Here is a 26,138-nt window from a genome sequence, read left to right as displayed (position 1 = left end):
AATTTTTAAACAATTTCAATGTTAGGGATTATTTCATCTATTTCTTAATTAGCACTTTTAATGCTATATAATAGAATTCTAAAAAAAGGCAGTATCATTCAGTCACGAGGGGACTGGTGCCCTCTCCTGCCCCCCTTATGGGCGCCCATGCCAGGCGTGTAGCTTTGTCACATAAGGCTACTGAATTAGACGCATACAGTTTTAGGGGGGGTGCTCACATTCGTGTTAATCTTCGTAAGAAACGCAACCGTAAACATGCAGCCGTGATCTTTTTATACCTTGCTAAATATTTAAGATATCTATATACCTAATTTTTCCCTCACAGAAAAAATGTAGATGACAGTAATGGTGGTTCAAACTTTCGCCTGAGGTAATTTTTTCGGTTTTATGAGTAGTTTTCACTTTTTTTATTCATCTTTAATTATTTTATTACTCTTTTATTTAACCATTTATATTATAATTGGCTTATTATATTAATTATATTAATTTTATAATTTTTATAATAATTTATTTTATCACTATATATACATGATACTATAAATGTGATTTATTTTATTTTCCATTCTATTTTGTTATCCTTCATATTACTTTTTTTTATTTATTTCAACAAAAAACAGTAAGTATGCAGTGCTTAATAATTCCTTAAAACTTATACAACATTATAAACTATAGGCCTAATCGTAAGCAAACAAGGTCAAGGTAATTAGGTTTGTCTAGGTTAAACTGTAATGCTTTAAAATTTGCTTTTTTAGGAATAAATATAGACTTGTTACCCCTCCCCCCGTCATTGGTCTTTGAATCTCGTTAATCTAAAGAACTAAAAAACTGGAGAAAAAAATCTAAAGAACTTGCATGAGCTACACGACCTTTCCTTTACTTCCCTTTCTCTTCCAAAAACTCTTTAAATGTGGATCAACACATGTCTTTCCTTTGCTTATAGTATTTTGTTGTGGACCCATTGTAATGGGTCTGTTTTTTTCATAATGTCAGGGGGCGCCCATGCCAGGCGAGTAGCTTCGACACAAAAGGTTAACTGAATTGGAAGCATACATTTTAGGGGGGGTGCTCACTTTTGTGTCAGTCTTCGTAGGAACCACAACCGTAAACTCGCAGTCGTGATCTTTTTCTACCTTAAAATCCCTCCCCCTCCCTAATTGAGGCAATTTTTTAGTTGGTAATAATAATCATCACATAGTATCATTATTAGTTTTTTTTTGTTTTACTCGTATAATAATGCTTCTTTCAACATCAGTCAGGCTATTATTAAGTACGACTCGTTAATTCATATTGACAAAACAGAGATAAGCATACACTTCTTTTTTTATTTCAAAGAATAAAGTATAAAGGGGGGGGGAAGGTAATCGCCTAGATTTCTCTTCCATATGAAGCGCTTCTGGAAAAAAAACATTGGAGCCTTTTAGCTAATAGCCTTATGGCAGAATTTCTGATTACCTCATCTATAGTTGGTTTATTATTAAAGCAAAATAAACGTTTAACATATTAGTTGTTCATCAGGGACTTTTAATGGGGAGGGTGAATCGTGTTATGGTGGATCAATTTATGGTGTCCTTTTTAAGGAACCAAACAGATTGGACGGTAGCTATCCCCCTCCAACGCCCTTCCTCTCGAAGTCGTCCCATAAAATTTTATAGTGATTTTGTTCAGCATAGATAAAAGGTCCAATAACTATTCCTTTGCGGATAAAATGAACCCCCACAGTTTCTGGGGAAAGGGCTGTAAGTTACAAAATGTACTCGTTGTTTACATATAGTATTTATTATTCGGAAGTATATAGACATTTTTGTGGGTGGGGGGGCGAGTAAATTTTCTGCCTGGGATATTTTTCATGGTGATAATTTTACAGGAGTGAGCTTTCCAGGGACAATTTTACACTGAGGAAATTACCAGAATTCCTACAGAAAATTCTTGTCACTTTGTCTTAGCTGACTAAATTTAACATATGGATATGTTCCGAGGGAAATTTTCATCGGGATTGGAATTACCTGGTGGATTTTTCCATGAGATTGGGGGATTTTCTAAAGGAACAACTTTCAACGGTCAGGGGGGGGGGGGCGCCCATGCCAGGCAAGTAGCTTAGACACAAAAGGTTAACTGAATTGGAAGCATACGTTTTAGAGGGGGGGTGCTCACAGTCGTGTCAATCTTTGCAAGAAACGCAACCGTAAACACGCAACCGTGATCTTTCTCTACCTTAAAATCCCTCCTCCCTCCCTCTCCCTAATTGAGGCAATTTTCTATTTGGTAATAGTAATTATCACATAGTATCATTATTAATTTCACTTCACATTATCTTTTTACCAATATCTTTCAACATCAATCAGGCTATTATTAAGTACGACTCGTTAATTCATATTAGCAAAACAGAGATAAGCATACACTTCTTTTTTTATTTCAAAGAATAAAGTCTACAAATTATTTTTCAAAAAAACATTGTCATACATCATTTCCCCGTCCAACGTCTAAATGGTTTGAACGTACAAATAGGGGTTTCTCACTATCCTAACCTAAAATGAAAGCAACAATTGCTATTCTCCCTCTACTGATTGCAATGAAACACTTGCATTGTAAATGCCACCATGTCTAAGTGAAATAAGAATATTAGAAGCAATTTAATTTCTAGAACTGTCTGAAAAATTGGGTTTTAATTAATTCTGAAAGAGAGGCAAGGGGAGGTTGGAAGTAGAATTTGATATATAATCCCAAGGACCGTATTCAGGACTTTTGTTTGGAGGCTATTCCTTTTTTTTGGGTGGGGGGCGGTTAAAACGCTTAAAATCGTATCAAAAATGTGGTTTTTATATATTCGTATTGCGTTTTTCAAAGTCAGACAAACATTTACAACCCTCATTGAGCCTTCGGGAAAATACAGAATTAGTTATAAGGAAGGATCGGGCGAGTGGTTGGTAGAAATTGATATTTAATCCCTCTTAATTTCCGGGATTGTAAGGTACAGATTGGGGGTTCGAAAAAATATTTAAAATACATTTGGTTTTCAGTAAAGTATTTAGTTTTCAGTAAAGTGCAAATTTTGTGTGGTGTCTAGAATGCATGGAGGCTGTCAGCCCTACTCATTTTAGTTGCATTACTTTTGCGTCGCTTGCATCTCTTAAGTTACTTTCGGTTCATCACTTATCAGTTGAATTCTATTCGCCTTCAAATATCCCCTAATTTTCGGGTATTTCCCCGTAAATCGCTTTGGTCTATGGGTGCCAAGAACTCTTGGGCTTAGGGGTGCCAAAGACTTAAAGCCGGCTTTGTTTAGGTTTGGACGACTATTTGACTTTATTTCTGATCATTTTGGTTTATTGTAGCTTGCTACTTTTTTTTTGAAAAACTTCTTTCGTGGAAAAAGTCTTTAAAATTAATCTCAAGCTAAGTCCATCGGTCCTTACACAGAGGCTCATTCATAATACGATAATTTTTGAACCATTGGCAATGAGCCTTGCTTTGCTCACTACGGTCATTGAAAATATTTTTTTCCAGAATTTTCTTTTCTAGTGAAGTCAAATATTGGTTGCCCGTCTTGCTGAAATACTCAGAGGTCCCAGAATTTATTCAGCTTTAAGATATCTTCTTTTTTGGGGGGGGGGGGGGGCCAAATACTCACGGAAGAGATGAAACCGTTCATAGCCATGATGGTTATTGAAATTCATGCCAAAACAGATCAAAACAGATGCGATCTAGTAAATTTTTCCTTTCCGATTGAGCCTAGTAAATTCTTCCAGGTCTGGGCGGCAACCCTGGTGGGTGTCCCCCCTTCAAAAGGAAATTACACATTTTACTGTAAATTTGTGCAACTGATTATTGAAGGCTGGTATAAGAATGTATGATATTCCATGGTGTTTTGTTTATGAATTAATTTGTTAACTCCTGTCTGGTAAACTTAGAATTTTTCCCATTACTTAGCATGAGAAAGTGTGAACACAACACTTGGTGCATCCTTTTATGCTTTTTACAAATAGGCTATATTAAGCTAGTTACTTTCATAATAAGTTTTATTTTAAGTCTGTTAAAATTAGGCTATCTACATCATGACTCCTTATTCCTTATTATTAACCAGTAGGCCTAGAAGACAAGGTATGGTTGGCCATATTTAAAGCAAACTTGCAGTATAAGCCTAGCTTAGTGGCTCTTGAGAATGAAACATGTTAAGTAAACAATTCTTCCTTTATAATATACAGAATAATTGTATTTAACACATTTTTCTGCAGCCCTGCTACACTTTATCCCAACTGCCTCCCTATTGTGCAAATGGCCAAGGCTATATAGCCTAGCCAAAATGAGTTATTTCTAATATATTCTCTTAATATTTCCTTCTTGTTTCAACCTGTTTACCCATGAATTGAATCAACAGTGCTGAAAAAAGAACCAGAAAAACAAGAGTGACAAGTGATGAAATGGATTGGAAATAGGCTATAGAACTTGGTCTTTATATTTACACATTAGGGGGGAGGGTAAAGTATTGCAGGGCCATTCCTTAACATTTTTTCTTCTCAAGAGCCACTAAACTAGGCAAATACCAAACTTGCAAATGAAAAAATTAGTTCCAATAATTGATATTTTATGCTCTTTCCAAATGTCATTGTCACTTCTGTCAATGCACTATATCCCTTCCTCTTATAGTCATAGATAAGCTATAGATCTGAAAAGCAAAATACTAAGACAATGATACAATTGATAGTCATTGTGTCATTGATAGACAATGAGACAATGAAAAGAAAATTCTAAGACAATGATACTATTAGTTGATAATGTACAGCATGTTTCTGCTAATCAGATTATATTGTTCCCTCTATTGCTCGGCTACTCACATTTTAAATTATTTCAAATAGCTTAATGTTTTTATTCAATGCTTGATTGTAATCAGTCAGACAGAACTAGATTTCACCCTTTTGAGAATGCAAGAACTTGAGTTCTTGTGAAGCAAACATTAAGTAAAGAACATTCAAGCTTTGACACTTTATGTGTTTATGTGACTTTATGTATTCAAAGAAGTTAGAATAACCAAGGTTCAGGGTGTTTTTTCACAGTTGAAAGAAGTTTGGAAGAATAGGAAGATAAGTCTACAAACCAAGATTAGAATACTAGAATCTACAGTGATGGCTGTGGTCAAATATGGTTCTGGAGTGTAAGTTGCACAAAAAGCAGATGAAGATTTGCTATATGTTCTGGGTACTCTAGAGAAGTGGCCTATAGATTGGTCTGGGTGAATGACCATATTTCAATCAGTAGACTGTATGAAAAGTGTGGTTCAATCCCACTTCCTTGGCCTATGATGAGAGAAAGGTTGAGATGGCTAGGGCACATTCTGTGGATGAAGGATGACAGATCACCAAAGATTGTCCTTTTTGGCTAAATGGGAAGCAGGTTGTCTGCAGTTGGGACAGGAGGATGTTGTGGCTTGGTGATTTTTTAGTTGTAGTAGTAGTAAAGAAGTTAGAAGAAAGGGTGAAGAAATCCTAGCTGAACTGTCATCATTAAGACCAATTATTATGGTGTGTATTACAAGTTCAAAACAACAGAGAAATATGTTATCAGGGCTATATATAGGAACATGAAGAGAAGAGAGAGGTTGCATTGTTTGAAAACCCTCCAATATTTCAAAAGAATATAAAATAAGGAATCTAATGGTTGCATACAGCATTTATTTTATTGGCAAGCTTCATTTAGATGTATTCAACTATAGAAAGTTTACCATAAATTCTGAAACAACTTTAATAATATTATAAGCACTTATATAGGCTATCAACTCAAAATTGACTGTTTGGTTTGTGTTGGACAATAGTAGTACTTACACTAGACTACATCAAAATTTCTCAGGGAAACCCCAAAAATTTTAAGATTTTTCTCCAAAAATGATAATTTGGGGAAAATGAAATTGCATAGTAGTGCTAATTTTGTTCTCCTCAAATTCTAGTATGCTAATATTTGTCTATTAGGTGATGATATTGATCTAAAATTAAAATACCTTTGTAATTCTCTTAGTTTAAAACATATTAAACACATCAACAATCTAGGGAAATGTTTCCCCTGATTTGATTTGCACAAACATGCATACTTTCTATAGCTCTCCAGTGTCTATTCCCTCTTTGAGGGAAAGAGGCACTTTCCCCTTGTCCCCTGAAAGTTTCAACTTAACTCCCATGACCTTTCCTGAGGTACAGCAGATGCCCCCTTTTAACCTTGGATTTTCATAGTGCATTTTATGATTCAGTTTCAATTTGTCAGTCAACATGCCCTGACAATTTTAACTTAGGCTGTTTGGACAAAATTGGATGCCTGAATGACTTTTGATTCAGTGTAACATCCCTTGAGTTCTAAACTAAAACCCTCAGTTTTTCCTGGGATATTGCACAGACACCCTTTTGAGATTCTGGAAACACATATTTTACTTTAATTTACTTTTACATCCCTCTTATTTCCCTGAAAGTTTCAACTTAATACCCTATTTGATTCCTTGCTATTTTAAATGTGCCTTTTGACAACCTGGATGCATTTAAACTCTTTTGATTTAGCCCAACAGAAGTAGTATTGGTAGTAGAGCAGCAATAGAATTGCAGCAGCAGTTGTAGTTGCAAGTAGTCACAGTCAAGTATTTGCAATCACTGTTGCAATCAGAAGTAGTTAGAATTGTAGACACAAGTAGTTAGAGTAAAAAATAGTTTAAAAAATAGTAGTTAGAGACAAAAAGTAGTCACAAATCCAAACAGTTGAAGCAGGAGAAGACCTACTAGTAGTATTAGTGAATGTAGTTGTAGTAGCAGCAGAAGTTGCTATAGTAGTTATAGTAGCTGTGAAAAGTTCAATTTAACATCCTCAGGCATTCCTGAGATACTTTTGATGGGCCCTTATGAGGACCTACATGCATATAGTGCATTTTGATTTTGTTCAATGTACACCCCTGAAATTTTCACCCTATTACCTTCAGTGATTTCAGATATAGCCTATTGTAGCTACTCCTTTTTAACATCCATATTTGGTTAAATGTCCCACTCAACATGCCTTGAAAGTTTCAATGTAACACCCCTATCTGTACTGTGTTCTGGTTGATGGGGCTTCTGCTGGAATATTCTTCCTCTCTGGGCTGCTAGAAGCATGAAGATGGGCTCTATCAGGGGCGAATCTCCAGTATTTTATTGGAGGGGCAAGAGGGGTCCATCTCCGGATAGTCAAAGGACATAGGATATATAATATTTTTTTCTCCACATTATTGGAGGCCAACTTCCCCCCCCCCCGTGCCCCCCCCAAACGACACCCATGGGCTCTATCATTTGGATGGGTGACTTTTAATATTTCTAGATGGTGTGATAAGTGTGGTCTGTTTTGTAGTATAGACAACAAATCTAGTCATTGGTATAGCTCTTGAGTTTTGATGCTGAAGGTAGAGCATTGGAAATGTATATTCTGTTTCTCAGCAGGATTATTCCAGATTGTATTGCTAACTGAAATGACCTGAGATGTTCTACTGGCTTCATTGGCTGTGCTCCAAAGTCCACCTGTTTCTTTCTTTTCAGAAACTGTATAACTTTATTGAATTTGAGCTTTGTCTTCCCTAAGGCTCTTTTTATTTATGCATACATAAGTTAATGGTAAACTGCAACTGATGGCTCTTTTGTTGTTGTGCTCATGAAGCAAACCCATCTATAGCCATGGGGGGCTATAGATGATTCACATATAAAATTCTAATAAAATGTAAAAAAAAGAAAGAAAATCGTTTGAAAGTGCCAAAATTACTGTAAAAGTCTAAAGATTTTATTTGGAGGGGATAGATATTGACTTGAAGACTCCATTCATCTATGCATGTGCCCCATGCATTCTGAAAAAGAAAAATTGTAACACAGTGTGTATTTGCACCCTTTAGGTGTAATTATTGCTATAATGTTAAGTGAACTTTTCTTAAGATTACATAATAAAAAACAAGTTATTTCAATTGAAAGTAAGGAGCAACATTAAAGCTTAAAACAAACAGAATTCATTTCATATATTTCATCATTTCAATACCTCACTCATTACGCTAAGGTTTTTTACCACTTTAAAAAGCTTCTTTTTGCAATTAAATAGCTCTTATGTTTCAGAACTTCTTCTTAAAGAATTGTGACAAAAAGTCAAACTTTAGCATTCAATGTATTATATCTTCATTTTTTCTGAAACAAATTAGAGGACCACCAGATTTGAACCAGTTACTTCCCAGCAACAAATACTATATCTGATCAACATTGGCAAATTGCATTACTTACAGCCCTTTTCCCAGGGACTATTGAAGGTTATATCATCACCAAAAGCATAGTTATTGGATCTTTCAACTATGCTGAATGAAATCGCTTTCTTAAAATTTCAATCAGATGTCTTTGAGGAAAAATGAGTGTGGGAGGTGGGTTAGGTACTCTCCAATCTTTTTGGTCACTTAAAATGGCACTAGAAGTTTTAATTTCTGTGTAAAGAAGTTTGAAATATATACAGCAGGGTTCTCTAATATGCTGAATATGATGATGTGGTTTTCATTAAGATCACTGAAATTTTTGGGGGTATTTCCACCCTGTTTCATAGATCAGACACATTTTCTCAGGCTTGTAGCTTTGATGAGTAACACTAAACTTAAAAAAATTCATATATTTAGAATCATAGGCAGCGCAATAGCGCTGCCTGAGTAAAGAACAATGTTGGCACAATGTATTATTATTTTTTTTTTTTTTTTTCCATACCCTGGCACTTTGTATCAAAGGAGTTGTCATAGAAACTTTAAAAAGGACTCATTCGATTGGAAATTGGAGTGGCTAGTGCCCTGTTTAATAGTCGAAAGTGATTGGAGGGCAACTAGCCCCCTCCCCCACACCCATCAATCCCCAAAACACATCCAATCAAAATTTTGATATAGCCATTTTGTTCAGCATAGTTGATTTCCAGATAGAAAATATTTTCTAAATATGTTAACTCCCCCACAACCCTCGGGGCAAGGGTTTTAAGTTATGCCCTGAGGGCATATAAGAACAATGTTGGCACCATGGGCGTAGGCAGCATATTGTCTAGGGGGGCAGTCAATAGTGTGATGGAGTTTTATCAACTGCTTTTTCCAAATCATCTGCTTTTTCAGCCATATCTAATGTAAATTTGAAGGTCTAGGGGGGGGGAAGCTGCCCCCCTCCCTACGCCCATGGTTGGCACAATGTATTATTTATTATTTTTTTCTTTAGAGCAGGGCACTTTGTATCAAAGAAGTTGTCGTAGAAGCTCATTCAAATGGAAATTGGAGTGGCTTGTGCCCTTTTTAATATTCGAAAGTGATTGGAAGGCGACTAACATCCCTTCCACGCCCACCAGTTCCCGAAATACATCCAATCAAAATTTTGAAATAGCCATTTTGTTCAGGGTAGTTGATTTCCAAATAGAAATTATGTTTTTGAGGGGGACACTCCCACACAGCCTTCAGGGCAAGGGTTTTGAGTCATGCCCTGGGGGCATATAAGGTTTTTATAGAAGGCGTTGACATAGAAACCTCAAAAAGGGCTAATTCGATTGGACATTCAGAGGGCTAGTGCCCTTCTTAATGGTCGACAATAATTGGAGGGCAACTAACCCTTCTGTCACGCCCACCATTTCGCCAAACACATTGAATCAAAATTTTGAGATAGCCATTTTTATCAGCATAGTTTTAAGTTCTGGAATTTAGTTCTTTTAGGATGACAATCCCCTCATAGCCCTCAGGGCAAGGGTTGTAAGTTATAGGCATATAAGGTTTTTATATAACGCAGTGTTGTAAAAACTTCAAAAAGGGCTCATTTGATTAGAAATTGAAATGGCTAGTGCCCTTTTTAATAATGAAAAGTAATTGGAAGGCAACTAACACCCCTTCCACGCCCACTATTTCCCCAAACGCACCCAATCAAAATTTTGAGATAGCCATTTTGTTCGACGCAGTTTAAAATTCAGGAAATTATACCTTTGAGCAGGACACTCCCCCCAAAGTCTTCAGGGCAAGGGTTATAAGTTATGCCCTGGGGGCATATAAGTTTTTATTGAAATCTTTGTTATAGAAACTTGAAAAAAGGCTCATTTTATTGGAAATTCAAAGGTCTAGTGCCCTTTTTAATAGTCAAAAGTGATTTGAGGGTAACTAACCCCCCTCTCTCACCCACCTTTTCCCCAAACACATCTAATCAAAATTTTCAGAGTCATTTTGTTCAGTGTTGTTGATTTCCAAATAGAAAATATGTTTTTGAGGAGGACAGTCCCCCACAGCCTTCAGGGCAAGGGTTGTAAGTTATGCCCTGGTGGCATATAAGGTTCTTATAGAACGTGTTGTCATAGAAACTTCAAAAAGAGCTCATTCGATTTGAAATTGAAATGGCTAGTACCCTTTTTAATAGTTGAAAGTGATTGGAAGGCAACTAACAACCCCCCCACGCCCACCATTTCCCCAAACATCCAATCAAAAGCGATTTGAGGGCAACTAAGCCCCCTCTCACGCCCACCTTTTCCCCAAACACATCCAATCAAAATTTTTAGATGCCATTTTATTCAAGGTAGTTGAAAGTTTTGGAAATTAGGTCTTTAAGAATGACAACCCCTCCCCCCCAAGCCCTCAGGACAAGAGTGGTAAGTTATTGCCCGGGGGGCATATAAGGTTTTTATTGAAAGCATTGTCATAAAAACTTCAAAAGGGCTCATTCAATTGGAAATTGAAAGGGCTGGTGCCTTTTTAATAGTTGAAAGTGATTGGAGAGCGACTAACGCCCCTCTCACGCCCACCATTTCCCGAAACACATCCAATCAAAATTTGTAGATAAGCATTTTGTTCTTCTTAGTTGAAAGTTCTTGAAATTATGTCTTTTAGGATGATAACCCCCTCAGTGCAAGGGTTGTAAGTTAAGCCCTGGGGGCATATAAAGTTTATGTGGAAAGTTGTTGCAGAAATTTCAAAAAGGGCTCATTTGATTGGAGAGTAATTAACCCCCCTCTTACATCCACCATTTCCCCAAAAACATTCAATCAAAGTTGTTGACATAAATAACCGAGTCAAACTCAAAACCCCTATGCCTTCCCAAGGCCAGTACAAAATTTGCACTTTACTGAAAAAAATACAAATGAATGTGCATTGTCTGTTTAATATACATATACTGATATTTAGCAATCAAAATGTTTATATTATTTGATTTATTAAAGTTATAAAAGTAAAAACATTTATATTTTTTCAGTAAAGTGGAAATTAATTTCAGGCCACGGAAAGGCATAGGGGTTTTGAGCCCAACTTACATTAATTTCTGATCGTTTTGAGTTTGAATCGGTTATTTATTGTAATTTCTGTTCGTTTTGGGTTTCATTTATTTATTGATGCTGATTTGTGGTAGTTTCACGCTTGGTAGATTATTTAATTTTATTTTTGCTCATTTTTTGTTTAATGGAGTTCTTTACTTTTCTTTGAAAAACTTATTTTGTGGAAAAAGTTTTTTAAATTAATCAACATAAAATCCAAATATTTTGATGTATCTATTGTTATCAAAATTTCGTTTTTTAGAGTTTCGGCTACAATTGGGCCAAGTTGCTCCTTACTTACAGTTTGTTACCATGAACTGTTTGATGCTAGTTTTTGTAATGAGAAAAAACATCTTGCCGAAATACCCAAGCCTTTCCACAATTCTAGCAAATAAAATTGACTGACCTAAAATGGATGTGAAAATGAGAAAGGATAGATCTTCTGAAGGGACTTCGTTGAAATTTTGAGTACCAAAAGTTCTGATTGTTTTGTCAAATGGTCACTATACTGACTTAAGTTTGTTGATATATACCTTTTTCAATTGAGATGCACATATCACACCACTGCAGGATGGGGGGAAAAAGAACAGTGCCTTTTTAGGCAACTGTTTTTCAATTTATCCTGGATACTCCTTTGGATAAATCTCAGGGAGTGAGTCCCCCCCCCCCTTCCTTATATGAAGGAGACTCCTGGGTCCTTTGATGCACCTTGGATTGAAAACTGGACCATGGAACATGAAGGTCTCACCAATGTGTCCCTTTCTTGTATGCTATTGGTCATTAATCTGAAATTTAATCTTCTGGCTAGTAGTGAAGGAATGCCAGAATTTTTCCCGATTTCTATTTTAATCCTGATTCCACCTCAATTTCTTGATTTTAATACAATTTTCAATTTCAAGAACATTTATGTTTTCTGACATCAGTAACAATTAAAAGACTTGAGGCAATCACACTACCACTAAAAGAAATATTGAAATATTTCTTTTGAAACGCTGGACTGTCAGTATTATGCTGTTTCTGAATTCCAGACTTAAAAACTAAAAAAAGGAACTTAATTGGGTATGAGGAAGTTAAAGTTCGTTTTCATCAGTGGTATTGCTAAGAAAGCAGCAAGTAATTGATTTTGACTCCTTTATAGGGTTGTATTTTATTCTTATTTACGCTGCAAATTTATTTGCTTTTTATGCTGAAATGGATTGTGCCTTTTGGCTACTTCAATGGTGTCCATTTTCTTTTTTTTGTATTCAAGAGACAACTCCCTCCATTTATGGGCTGCAGGGCAAGCACCCAATAAATATGCTGGGTAATATATTTGTAAAACACCATGATTTTGTTACAATTTTACTCTTCATCTTCGTTGATAATAACTGCCACCCACTAGTTGTTACGGTATTCAAGTAGCCATGTAATGTTTTTTGTTGTCTTTTATCTACTAAATTATAATATAGTATAAGAATATTTTAATTTTTTTTAAGATAAGATAATTTTGTTTCACAAAAAAATACAGAACATTTTTGCTGCACCTGCTAAGAAAACCTCTAAGGGCTTGTTGGGAGTAGATGGGAATATTCTATTCTATTTATTCTAAAAAAATACTCTTTTATATTATTCCACTTGCAAATGTTACTAAATCGACACAAATACATAAACCTTTCTACTTACACAAAACACATTCATAAATACTATTCTTTTGCAAGGAAAAATCTCTTGGCTATGGCCTTGAAGGTTACCAGATGATTTGCATTTCGAATTGCAACCAATATTATATCCCATATGCAGGGAGCAAAATTCCTTTTTACAAAAGAAGCTCTTGTCGTTTTTCTAAATTGATGTACTAGATTTGATGCTCCTCATGTATCATGACTATGGAAATAACTTTTAATGGAAAAAAATATTTTCGAAAGAAGAGGGCAGGGGCGGATTCAGGATTTTTTTTAAGGGGGGGGGGCTGTAAAATAGGTTGATCCTAAAAAAAAATTTAGGGGGGTGCGCAAAATAGGTTAATCCGATAAACTTGCGTTAGGACAAGTTTAATTAACGCAAACTAGAGTTAATTAAGTAAATTACACTACTTTGGACTACGCGCGCTCCCCCTGGATCCGCCACTGGAAGAGGGAAGCAAATTATTAAGATATTTACACATGAAAATACTAACTTGATTATCTCTAGCTTTTGAAATATCAAGAAGTTGATTCTTAATGTAACATTTCGTTAATATTTTGAGTAGTGAATTGACAAAAGTTTAACAGCTTTATTTTGAATTTTCTTATTTTTTTTATAACATGACACAAAATTATTTGCCCATATAGAGCAACCATAGGAAATATATGGGTAAAAAATAGCAAAATAAAGTAATCTAATAATTTTCTTTCTAACCAACTTTTTAACTCGAGAAAGCACACCCAAAGATCCCGACAATGGTGAACCTGATATCAGAGAGTGTTCTCGATGATGGGTTTTTGTCAATCATGAAAACCAAATACTTCGGTACCTTAAATCTTTTTTATTTGATTACCATTTACAATTAGTTCTGAATTAGTTTCAATACTGGATGTCCGAGAAAATAAAATGTAACTAGTTTTGGTATAATTTAATGTCAAAGATTAAAATCTGCCCACTCAATAAACTCGACCAGTGCCTTTCTCGTTTTATCAAAAAGTAGATTATCAAAAGTAGAAACAGAGTATCATCTGCAAAATGGGTTATACCAGCCTCTGACAAATAATATTTAATTCGATCGATAAAAATAAAAATAAAAAAGGACCTAGTATAGACCCCTGGGGTACTCCACATGTTATTTCATTAGCTACAGAAGCTTAAGACCCATTCACCACGATCTGCTTCCGTCCATTCAAGTAAGACTTAAACCATAAGATGCTGTTTCCAGCCACACCGATTTTATCCAGCTCAAGTAATAATTTTTATGGTGAATTCTGTCGAAGGCTTTCTTTAAATCTAGAAAGAAGGCAGCTGGAATTAAACCCAATTTGCACGCCTCATTTACTCAATCCACAAGTTTGATTGTAGCCATTTCAGTTGATAGTCTTTTCTTGAAACCAAATGGAGTCTTTACAAGAATTTTATTTTTTTCAGCATAATCGTTTAGCCTAGATCCAATTACTTTTTCATATATTTTAGAAAAAGACGGGAGAATAGAAATAGGTCTTTTATTTGAAGGGTCATCTCTTTTACCACCTTTGTGTAATGGTATTTTCATATTAACCTTCACAGCTTCCGGGAAAATCCCCTTTTCCGTTGATTTATTAATAAAATGACATATAATAGGTGTTATAACTGACTGGACCGATTTAATCTTCTGGGAAATCACATCTACACCACTTGAATTCTAATGCATTCCATTGATAATTTTTCCCACTTAATTTACATCACAAGTATTATAAGTCATTTGAGTATTTACTAGAGCTTCAGATTGAACTATTTTGGGCCCCTGTTTATTTTTTTTTTTGAGCATCTTCTCATAGTTTTGCACCCTCATTGCAAAAGTATTTACATAAATAATTGCTATATCATTCGGAGTGGTCAAATTTCCCCTTTCAGTTTGTAGTTTAGTGATAACCTCTATTTTACCCTTTTGACCCAGGAGGGATTTACTGTTTTCCAGGTTTGTTTCATGTCACATCTATGCTTCATAAATTTATTTTGTAAACACGTTTTTTCAGCTTTTCGTTTTAATCCATTTAAGATATTCCTATAGGTTTTAAATTTATGAAAGTTAATTGTAAATGGTTCAATTAAATATGCCTTACCAAGTTCATTTTTTCGGTTTATAGAATTTAGAATAGCCTGAGTAATCCATAATTTTCTAGGGAATTTAGCCCTAGCCCCTTTAGGTCTTCTAAGAGGACACGTCTTTGTTAATATATTTGTAAGGGTTCCAATAAAAATATCATACGCAGCCGATGGGTCATCTTCTTCAAATACTGGAGAAAAATCTACGTCACCCATTTCTATCTCAATTTTTTCTAAATTATCCTCTCTTAAATCACGGAAGAACTTTTTATTTAAGTGATCTTTCTTAGTTATCATTCCACATGAATTCTTTAATTTACTCATGAGGAAAAAGTAGTCCGATATATCTGTAACTAGAACATCCAGTGGCGGATCCAGGGGGATTGGCGTGGGGGGCGCCCCCCCCGAACATAGTCTAAAGTAGTGTAATTTACTTAATTAACGCAAGTTTGCGTTAATTAAAATTGCTCCTAACGCAAGTTTATCGGATCAACCTATTTCGTCCCCCCCCCCCTAAAAAAAATCCTGGATCCGCCCTTGAAACATCATCATATGAACATTCAAGTAGATTTCCGTCCATGAATATATTGTCAATTAGCGTTGCAGATTTCCCAGTGACTCTTGTAGGGATAGTTATCAGTGGATATAAAAAAGAAGAAATCAAAAATTGAGAAAATGTAGACGATTTGAACTTTTAAGGAGGTTAATATTAAAATCTCCCTCCCAAATTGAATAATTATTCCTATTTGAGACAAACGTCTCACTAAGTCCTATTACTAACAGTGATTCTTGTAAATCACTCAAAATGTGACACAGGGTAGGATATGCTGTCCTAAGGCCTTGACAATTCCAAAATGAAAAAACAATATCATCTTTAGCCGACCAATTTTTCAGCGACTGTTTATCCACATAATTACTTGCTTTCATAGCTTGCATATTATTTCCTTCACTTAAATTATCATTAACAATGGAGGTAGATAATAAATGGTTAACAGACAGCCTACTACTTTCGATATCTGAAAGTCTATTGGTCATACTATCCATAATAAAACCTTAACAAAATGAAAGATTGCAAGTCTAAAATATCTAAACAGCAAACCAACAAGAAACTTATAAAAAAAAACTGAGGATACAAAAGCAAAGAATTCTAGATAGCAAAAGAAAACTGAATATCGATTCAATACACAACAATGGATTATTGATCTGTGATTACGTCATTAACCCCTTCCGTCACCGTGACCAGTTAGTTGGACAAAATTAAAAATGCTCTTCTTTTCCTAACTATTAGGAATTTCGTAAATATGATCGCACTAATATATTCTCCTGTTCGCTGGCTACAGCCTCAAGGGTGTAATCGCCTCAGTTTATCGCTAATTCTCACCCTGACAGCACGTGAACATCGACTTTATTGGAAACAATGGATTGGGAAAAACCAGGTAAAATAATTTATTTCTCTGCTTCAAAAAGACATAAAATGATCGAAAAAAAATTATTGTGTCAAAATCTGGATCATTAGAAATAGACAGGTATTTTTTTATGGCCGAAATCACTTGAAGTATGTGCTTGAGGCTATGCTGAAGTTCTGTCCAATTATCTGGACTGCGCGACTAGGTTTAGAGAAATAAATGACGCATGGCTTGGTTTTATGGTAGTTTGGATGCCATCTACTATCTTGAAAAACGAATATTTTTCTCGGAAAATTGAACAGATGTCATTGCTGCTTGTCATTTATTCCCCTTGTCCAGTTAAGTGGACAACGTGACACGTGCTCTTCCAGCGCACGGAAGAGCACGTTTGTTATGGCACAAATGCCATAACAAACCCTCGGACGGCAAGTATTTTCCCCAAACGTCACTCCCCATCCAGAATACGGCCGCCTCGAGCTGTGTCTGAGCCCATCCCTGCTTTGTCCCCCAGTCGCTGCGTTACTTCCAGATACGAAAGAACTTTTATCCCCTTCATTACAGAGAAAATGAATAAAATGCCTCAATAGTTTCTTTTTTGCCCTCTTTTGTTGTTTATTAGCTGATGGTACTGCCCAGGTTCTTGCGCTCTTTTGCTTGCCCCCCCTTTCTTGACCAGCTTTTATTGTCTTTAACTCTTTTATTGATTTACTGTAGTTTAATTGCTGACACTTTCTTAGTATCCCTTTTAATTTAAATGCATTTATGTTTTGTGCTAAGTTTAGTTTGACCAGTTTTTAATGCATTTATGTCTGGCTCTAAGTTTAGTTTGACAAATTTTTGCTTTTTTTTAATTTTTTAATTGACTTTTTAAAGTTTTAACTATTGACTTTTAAATGATTGTCATTATGGTTTTCTCTATTTCGTTGTTGTTCTTTGCATTTTCAGTGTAACCATTTATTTGTTGTTGACTCCAAACTCCGAATTCGGCCCTTTGTGGGCTTGTGATAGCGATTTTTTTGAAATAAATATCTCTCTCTCTCTCTCTCTCAGCGCCGCATCCAAACTCTCCTTTTTGTAGGTTCATCAAGACGAAATACCATGCGCATCCAGCCAGATAAACTACTTGATTTCTTCGATGCAATTGGCAGTGACTTGTCAGATATGGAAGTATCTGAAGATGACGATGAAGAATACTTATCAGAAACAAATGGAACAAAACTAACACCACTAAAGACACTCGATCCTTATGAAGTGTCTTCTGATTCAAGCGACCCCGATGATATGCCACTCATATCCCAGGCTGGGCCTAAGACCGTTACTCAACAGCGAGTGATATGGAAAAGAAAACGGTTTATCCCGATCATTCCAGCTTGGTCTGATACTGCAACAGCTGCCAACGAACAACTATCAACACCCTTTCAATACTTCTGTAAGTACATTGATAGCGATTTCTTCGATTTGGCTGCCATCGAAACAAATAGATACAGTACTCAGCAGAATGTAAATAATCCCATTGTAACCAATCCTACAGAAATGCGCAAGTTCGTTGGCATTCACTTGGTGATGGGCTGCATGAAATTTCCAAGGTACCGATGGTATTGGAGCCAGGCAACTAGGGTTTCCCTCATTGCGGATGCCATGGGTCTAAACCGTTTTATGAGGCTGAGAGCCTGCTTTCACTTGGTTGACAACGAAACTGCCAAAGATCCGAACAACCGTCTCTGGAAAGTTCAACCAGTTATAGATAGGGTGCTAGCACGATGCCAGCAGCTGCTTTCCCATGAAAATGTTTCTATAGATGAGCAAATGTGCCCATTTACAGGTCAGCTTGAGATTAAACAGTACATTAGAGGAAAGCCCTGTCCATGGGGGATCAAGCTGTATTTACTCTGCAATTCTGATGGCTTGGTCCTAAACTTTGACGTGTATCAGGGAAAGACGACAATCATTCCTGAAGAATACAAGGCATTGGGGGTTGGGGGTGGCATTGTCATGAAGCTTATGACAGGAAGAAAGATTCCAAAAGGGACCAAGCTCTACACCGACAATTTCTTTACGTCAATCCCCTTGCTCCAAGCTCTGAGACAGGAAGGATGGTATGGAACTGGTACTGTTCGCGCCAATCGAATGGCTCGGTGCCCCGTCAAGCCAGAAAAAGAGATGAAAAAAGAAGGTCGAGGAGCAATGGAAGAAATTGTACTAGGTGCAGACGAGCTGGTTATAGTCCGATGGCTTGACAACAACATCGTTTCTATGGCCTCAAACTTGGTTGGGATCGGTGAAATAGGACATGCACGACGGTGGTCGAAAGCCGAAAGTAGATACATACAAGTTCCACAACCAGAAGTTATTAGAAGATATAATACCAGTATGGGTGGGGTGGATAAAGTCGACCACCTGATGAGTTTGTATCGTACCTTCATCCGATCTCGAAAGTGGCCACTGCGATTGATTTTTCACATGATTGATCTAGCAGTCACAAATTCATGGATGGAATACATCAGAGACTGCCAATCCTTATCTCTGGGTAGAAGAGACAAGCTGGATCTTGTTGCTTTCCGGAAGGAGGTCGCCTGTGCCCTAATACAAGCACACACGTCAACACTTCGATCAGTTGGTCGACCAAGGGAATCAAACGTGGAAACAGAAGAGCAAACAACGGTAGGGAGGAAGCGGAAGATCAGCTGCAAGCCTGTGTCTGATGTGCGATATGATGGATATCATCACTGGCCTGTAAATACAGGGGACAAGCACGCCCAGAGATGCAAGATGGACGGCTGCAAGCTAAAAACCACACCTAGATGTCAAAAATGCAATGTCGAGCTCTGCTTTCGGGGCGAAAGAAATTGTTTCAAGGATTTTCATGTAAAGTAAAGTGGTCACGTTGTCCAATTAACTGGACATCTATTTTCGTCATCCTAATAAATGAATTTGAGCAAATCACTTCGGTAATGGCTTACTTATGCTCTAAATAGTAGGTTTAAATCAGGGAATAATTTTTTTCACCTAGGAAAATAATTCGTGACGGAAGGGGTTAAGAGACCTGATTTTCAAGATGGTTGAACTATTTTCTGGTTTAGCTAAAATGCGGCCGCCATGGAGTCCACACATTCCTAACACCAAATTTATCACGTGTCACATTTAACAGTTGCTTGCGCTTTGGTGTTAAGTACTCAGATATTTATACTTTTGATGGGGCTAGTTTATTCTTATTCGTTAACACGCGCTTTGCACAATCAGTGGATTAAAAGGTGACAAGAATAGGCAGGAGAAAATTATCCACTGAAGTTTCTCGAGTACGTAGGCGCTCGGTTGACTTAATGTCCATAGGAATCATACTGGTCCCCAACTTAGTACCAAATAGTCCTAAAACACTATTTGTCAGTGTTTCTCCACCTGTCTGAGACAGTCCGTGGATTAGAAAGGCACTCGACCTTCTCTCCTGTTCTAGATCGTCGTTGCGATATTCTAGAATCTCAATACGGTTTTTTTGCGATATAATTTGAGCATGAAACCCTTTCAACACTAAAGCATTTAATGCTTTAAGCATTTTTTCACCACTAGCAAACTTGGAACTGTTGTCCAGATTAATTGCATCATAGATCTTAGTGATTATAGTGTTAATTACTTGTTCATTGATCACATTTTTGTCCCCTGAACATTTCTCAGTCACCTGCTTGTGAATATCTTGATGAACATTTTTTTCAACTTGGCAATTTCATTATGTGCGCTAACAAGGCTAGACAAGAGTGAAGAGACACTGTCTGCCGAGGCAATTCCCATTATTTCTTTATACACATCCGGAAATGTGGCAAGTTCAGTGAATGCACTTTGAACTCCTTTTGTTTTTTTCTTTGAAGCATTGGCGAAATTTTCTTCAGAAGGCAAAATGAACGCCTCACTAACTGTTGCTTTTTCATATGACCCGTAACCAAATACTTGATATGATTTTTCCTTCTTCGATACAGTTATACCAACTTATACGTTTGCCACAGCCGAAATGCAACGTCGTTAATATTATAAGGAACTTCACGATTAATAATGTTTAATTTCTTAACACAAAAAAAAACAGTCAGACCGGTTTTGCGAAAAACGAATGTATACGACCTTGTGTATATGAATGCCTAGCAGTAACTGATGACAGTGGGAGGGATAAAAAAAAAGGTAGGGTTGAATGCAGCCAATGGAAAATATACCAAGTATCCAAGTTAATATATGCAAAAAGCACAATATAACTCTATCTCTTGTCTTAACTAGTCAATGACTGAATGAAGACGGATTAATTGATAAATTAATTTATCAATTAATTTATAATATCTGACTTGGTAGATAGGCAATTCTCTCTTTTCTTAAAAATAGATTGTGTGTTTAGTTAGTTATTATAAATCTATTTTTCAGTCGCAAAATGTCACCAAGACGAGATGAAAGTGGAATGACCTGTTCTAAATGTAAAGAAAAGACTCCAGAAATTTGGTTTAGTGAGCAAGGAATGCCATTGTGTTTAATTTGTTTTTCGGCTGAACGTTTTGAAAAGATTGAAGAAACACCCATTGGTACTCCACGAAAAACACTTAACTCTAATCCATTGCTAAGAATGTGTTCCTTAATTGAACAAAAACTCATGCCTGGTGAAAAAAAGAAAAGAAGTAAGTCTGGAACTATAAATGATACAGAGACACACAGTGATTTAAGAAAAGAAAGTGAAGTTTTAAAAGAAGAAGACCCAACAATGGCGTCTGAATCCACTGTGGTTAAAGTTGAGACCTCAGGTGAAATTCAAATCAAGGAAGAAAAGGAAGAAAATAGCCAAGACGAAGAATCCAAAAGACCCCAAAGACGAAAAAAGAGGTTATTGATTCAAGACAGCATGGTATCTATAAAGAAAACGAAAGCTGATAAGCTTCAAAAAGAGACCCAGGAGCCCGTGGCTAGAGGACGACGGTCCATTTTTAAACAGCAGGTATCAGAATATTCTGTAGAAACTATTAGTTGAAATCCATCATTCTTTTTTCAGAAGTTACTTATGCTAATATTGTTCTTCACTCTTATCAAAATATTATTCTTAAAAAGTATGATTTACTTTATTAATTGAACTAAAAATTTTATTCTACGAAATTCTGAAGCACTAATTACAAAGATGTATTTTATTTTGCCATGTGGGGGACATTTCTGTCCAATCTTCTTGGAATGCTTCTAGAACTGAAATTAATGGCTTAATTGTCTACATTAATTCGATTGTGGCAATGCAAATTGTTGCAATATTTGAGCTTTAAAGCATGGCAAAATCAGTTTTGACACTGATTGTTTCAAAATTCAGGTTATTCCTAAAAAACCATTGTTCTAAAGTAAAAAAACACATTTTACATTGCTTTTTCAATATAAATTGTTAAAGTCATGTTTGGTTGGCTGTGCGGACTAAAGTTATGGGAAGTTTCTTTACCATCAATTATACGAGGTATATGTCAACCTCTCCAAAATTTTTTCTATGAAAAAAAGAATGACGACACATCCCTTTCATCTATGAAAAAAAGAATGACACTAAAAATATATTGGTCCTTCTTAAATTCAACTTAATCTTCTATTTCATGATGTTCAATGTATGATGTTACTTGAGAAATGCACAATATATATGAAAAAATACTTTATTAATTTGCCGCACATCATAAAAGCTAACCTAATCTATATTAAAAATTAATTGGATCAGAAACAAGCTGAAAATACATGACTTTTGGTCAAATATAATACCTATTAATCGTTTCCTTTGTCTCTGATGATAAAAACAATTAGATTCTATGTATTTGACCAGGTGATAACCGCAAAACGTTTGTTAATGATTGTAAATTTACGTCATTACGGCTACTAGAGCTGTGGTGGTGTTACAGGTTTGCTGCCACCAGAATTAAAGGCTAGAGAAGGTGGCCAGAATGGTACTGAGGCTCCTCCTTTGCTCTCTAAGCAAAATAACCTAAATAAATTACGACTAGTGCGGGTATGTCCCTTTAGCCAACCAAATCATCTCTATTGGGAAAAAACCCTCACTTGGGAATATTTTTTAAACACCCTTATTCTCATGGTTCTTTAGATCTAGCGCTCAAGGCTGAAGTGGAGGGGGGGAGAGGAAATCTCTCTAGTATTACCAAATGGTTTTCTTGTGTATTCAACAAACTGGCTAAGGCCTTTGAGCTGTATTGACCAAAAGTCTTCTGTTGCAGAAGCTATCTCAATAATATAGGGGGGTTACTGCCTACACTGAACTTTTTTTTTTACAACTCTGAAACCTACAACCCAACGAAAATGATAAATTATAGGGAATATAAAAGGTAAGAAACTTACTATTAAATCGATAAAAGTCAAAATAAAACTGATCAAACAGTTTGTGGTAACAAACTGTAAGTAAGGAGCGACCCGGTTCAATGGAAACTCTAAAAAACGGAATTTTGATACCAATAGATGCATCAAAAGAATCAGATTTTAATGCTGATTTCAAATATATAATTTTCATCAAGTTTAGTCGTACCAATCAAAAGTTACGCGCCTGAGAAAATTTGGCTGATTTTAGAAAAAAGGGGGAAAGACCCTCTAAAAGTTATAGAACCTTAATGAAAATCACATCATCATATTCAGTGTATCAGAGAACCCTACTATAGAGGTTTCAAACAGATATCTACAAAAATGTGGAATTTTGCATTTTTTGCCAGAAGAAAGATCACGGATGCATGTTTATATTATTTTTTTTTTCCCCAGGGGTGATCGTATTGACCTAGTGGTCCTAGAATATCGTGGGAGGGCTCATTGGAACGGAAATTAAAAGTTCTAGTGTCCTTTTTAAGTGACCAAAAAAATGGAGGGCAACTAGGACCCCTCCCACGCTCATTTTTTTCCCAAAGTCACCCGATCAAAACTTTGAGATAGCTATTCTGTTCAGCACGGTCGAAAATATGATAACCATGTCTTTTAGAATGACTTAATCCCCCGAAGTCCCCGGGGGGAGGGCTGAAAGTTATGAACTTTGCCCAATGTTAACATATAATATTGGTTATTGGGAAGTATACAGACGTTTTCAGGGGGGATTTTTTCTGGTAGGTGGGGAGGTGGGTGGGTGGGTTGGGGGTTGTGTGGGAGGATCTTTCCATGAAGGAAGTTTTCATGGGGGAAGAGACATTGCTATGAAGGGGGTGCCGGATTTCCCAGCATTATTAAAGAAAAAGATCAGAATAAACAAAACAAGTTTTTCAACGGAAAGTAAGGAGCAACTTCAAAACTTAAAACGAGCAGAAAATATTACGTATATGATTGGGTTCACCCCCTAGTCAATATCTCGCTCTTTAAGCCAAATATTTCTTAGTAGTTTCATAAGAGCTATTTATTCTAATTAACGGCCTTTGTGATTAAGGGGTCATTTTTAACGTATTGGAACAAAATACGAACTTTAGCTTAAAGAGCAAGGTATTGACTAGAGGGCGAACCCCCTAATGAGTAGAATGGGGGGTACCAGCGCGAACACCCACCCCTGCTGCCATCTACAATTTAGTCTAACTCTGTCAGTACACCAAATATGGGCATAGAGTCATTAGGGAGAACACGTGGTTAATGGGGTCAATGACCTAAATTTCCAAGTCAACAACAACAACATCGACCTTGACATTCGCTGAGAGCGTGCACTTACAACAACAACAACATCGACCTTGGAACACCTGTGCTGTCGACCTCAATTCACCTATCGTGAATCAATAATTCCCCTTAGAAACAACAAATTAATTCCCCTTTCTTGACAGATCAATCAACCAATGACATCATCTGTCAGACTTTAAAAATTTTCGCCTAGAAACGATTCTCCAGGAATAGATCCAAGTCATTAATTTCATTGCCTCGGAAACAACTCTTTTGGTCGAACTCCAAAGGATATTAATAGCCAAAGGCCATGGAAACAATTCTCCAAGAAACATCTTAGCGATGAATTGTTTTAGCGCGGGAATCAGGTTTCTTATTAATTTGAAATGCATTAGCGCAGAGATGCCAAAAACAAAAGGAACACGCTGAATTACGTTTAGGGATTATTTGGGCGAAACTGTTTTAGACAGGTTATGGAACTATTTCGGCGAAACAGTTAGAGACATTTTAAAAGATGATTTTTGAAGAGATTTTAGAAGAGAATTTAATGGTGAAACTCTGTGGTCGTTATAATACACAAGTTTCATTTGAACAGTGTTGTGAGGTCCTCTAACCCAACCCCAAAGGGTTCCAATCCTCCTACCCCAACCCCGAAGGAAGCCCCCGGTCCTCAAAGGCCCCCCCAGCTCCCAAAGGGCCACCGGCGCCCCCAAAGGGCCACCCAGACCCCCAACGGCCATCCCCGGGCTCCCCAAAGGCCCATCGAGCTCCCAAAGGACCAACGGGGTCCCAAAGGCCCTCCACCGGTCCCCAAATGTCCCCCAGGCCCCCAACTGCCTCCCCGACCCCCAAAGGCCCACCCAGTTCCCCAAAGGCCCTCCCTGTGCCCCAAAGGCCCTCCCAGTGCCCCACAGGCCCTCCCCCGGCCCCCCAAAGGCCCTCCGGACCCGAGAAGCACTGCAGGGCTGCGCCTGTGGACCGGAAAGCGCCGCAAGCAGCGCCGCAGGGATGCGCAGCGGGTCAGAAAAGTGCCACAGGGCATGCGCCGCTGGGAGGCACCGCAGGAAAGTGCCGCAAGATGCGCCGCAGGGATGCGCCGCAAAAAAAAGTAAACTAAAAAGTAAAAATTTCGAAATTTTATCCTCCAAACGCCCTCCTCAGACCTCCAAAGGCCCTCCCCCGGTCCTCAAAGGTCCCCCAGGCTCCCAAAGGGCCAACCGGACCCCAAAGGACCCCTGGGCTCCCAAATGTCCACCCCCCGTCCCCAAAGGGCCACAGGGCTCCCAAAGGCCCTCCCCGGGTCCCCAAAGGTCCCCCGGGCTCCCAAAAGACCACTCAATCCTCACGGGCCCCCGGATCCCCAAACGCCCTCCCTGGGCCCCAAAGGTCCTCCCCCGGTCCCCATACATGCACACAAAAACTTACACACACACACGAAAACTTACACACACACACGAAAACTTACACACACACGCCAAAACTTACACACACACACACCAAAACTTACACACACACACACACACACACAAAAACTTACACATGCACACGAAAACTTACATGCACACAAAAACTTACATTCAAACAAAAACATAAACACAAACACACTCAAAAAACTTACACACACACACAAGAAAACACTAAAACACCCGAAAAAAAATAAACCAAAAAACAAACTAAAAAACACAACAACACAAAAACACAATTAAAAATGATAAAAAAAAACAATCACAAACACACAAAAAACAAAATACACACACACACACAAAACTTAAAAACACACACACGAAAAAATAAATAGACAATCCAAAACAAACACACAAAAAAACTTACACACACACACACACACACAAACTAACAAACACACACACATACAAAACTAACACACACAAAAACTTACACACACAAACACACACACAAACTAACACAAAAACACAAAAAACTTAAAACCACACACAAAATCTTAGACCCAAAAAAACTTACACACACACACACACAAAAACTTAGACCCACACGCAAAAACTTACATGCACACAAAAACTTACATGCACACAAAAACTTACACACACACACAAAAACTTACACACACCCACAAAAACTTAC

General features: G+C 37.1%; 1 protein-coding gene across 2 annotated transcripts in view; it reads left to right on the top strand.

Annotated features, from left to right (window-relative positions):
• Positions 1 to 3,753: 3,753 nt before the first annotated feature.
• The window catches only part of LOC148954065 (uncharacterized), a 94,347-nt gene continuing 71,962 nt past the window's right edge, over positions 3,754 to 26,138 (top strand). Inside the window, exons 1-2 of one of the 2 annotated variants that reach the window (XM_089085781.1) lie at positions 3,754 to 3,845; positions 20,826 to 21,387. In XM_089085781.1, coding sequence (XP_088941907.1) covers positions 20,833 to 21,387 — 555 coding nt within the window. In that variant the 5' untranslated portion in view covers positions 3,754 to 3,845; positions 20,826 to 20,832. The remainder of the gene's footprint in view (positions 3,846 to 20,825; positions 21,388 to 26,138) is intronic. The other variant, XM_089085782.1, reaches the window with a different exon arrangement.

This window comes from Artemia sp. Qi Xiang Cuo, chromosome 3 (genome assembly GCF_049724085.1).
Source record: "Artemia sp. Qi Xiang Cuo chromosome 3, ASM4972408v1, whole genome shotgun sequence".
NCBI lineage: Eukaryota > Metazoa > Arthropoda > Branchiopoda > Anostraca > Artemiidae > Artemia > Artemia sp. Qi Xiang Cuo.
This window is presented reverse-complemented; position numbering and strand designations above follow the sequence as displayed.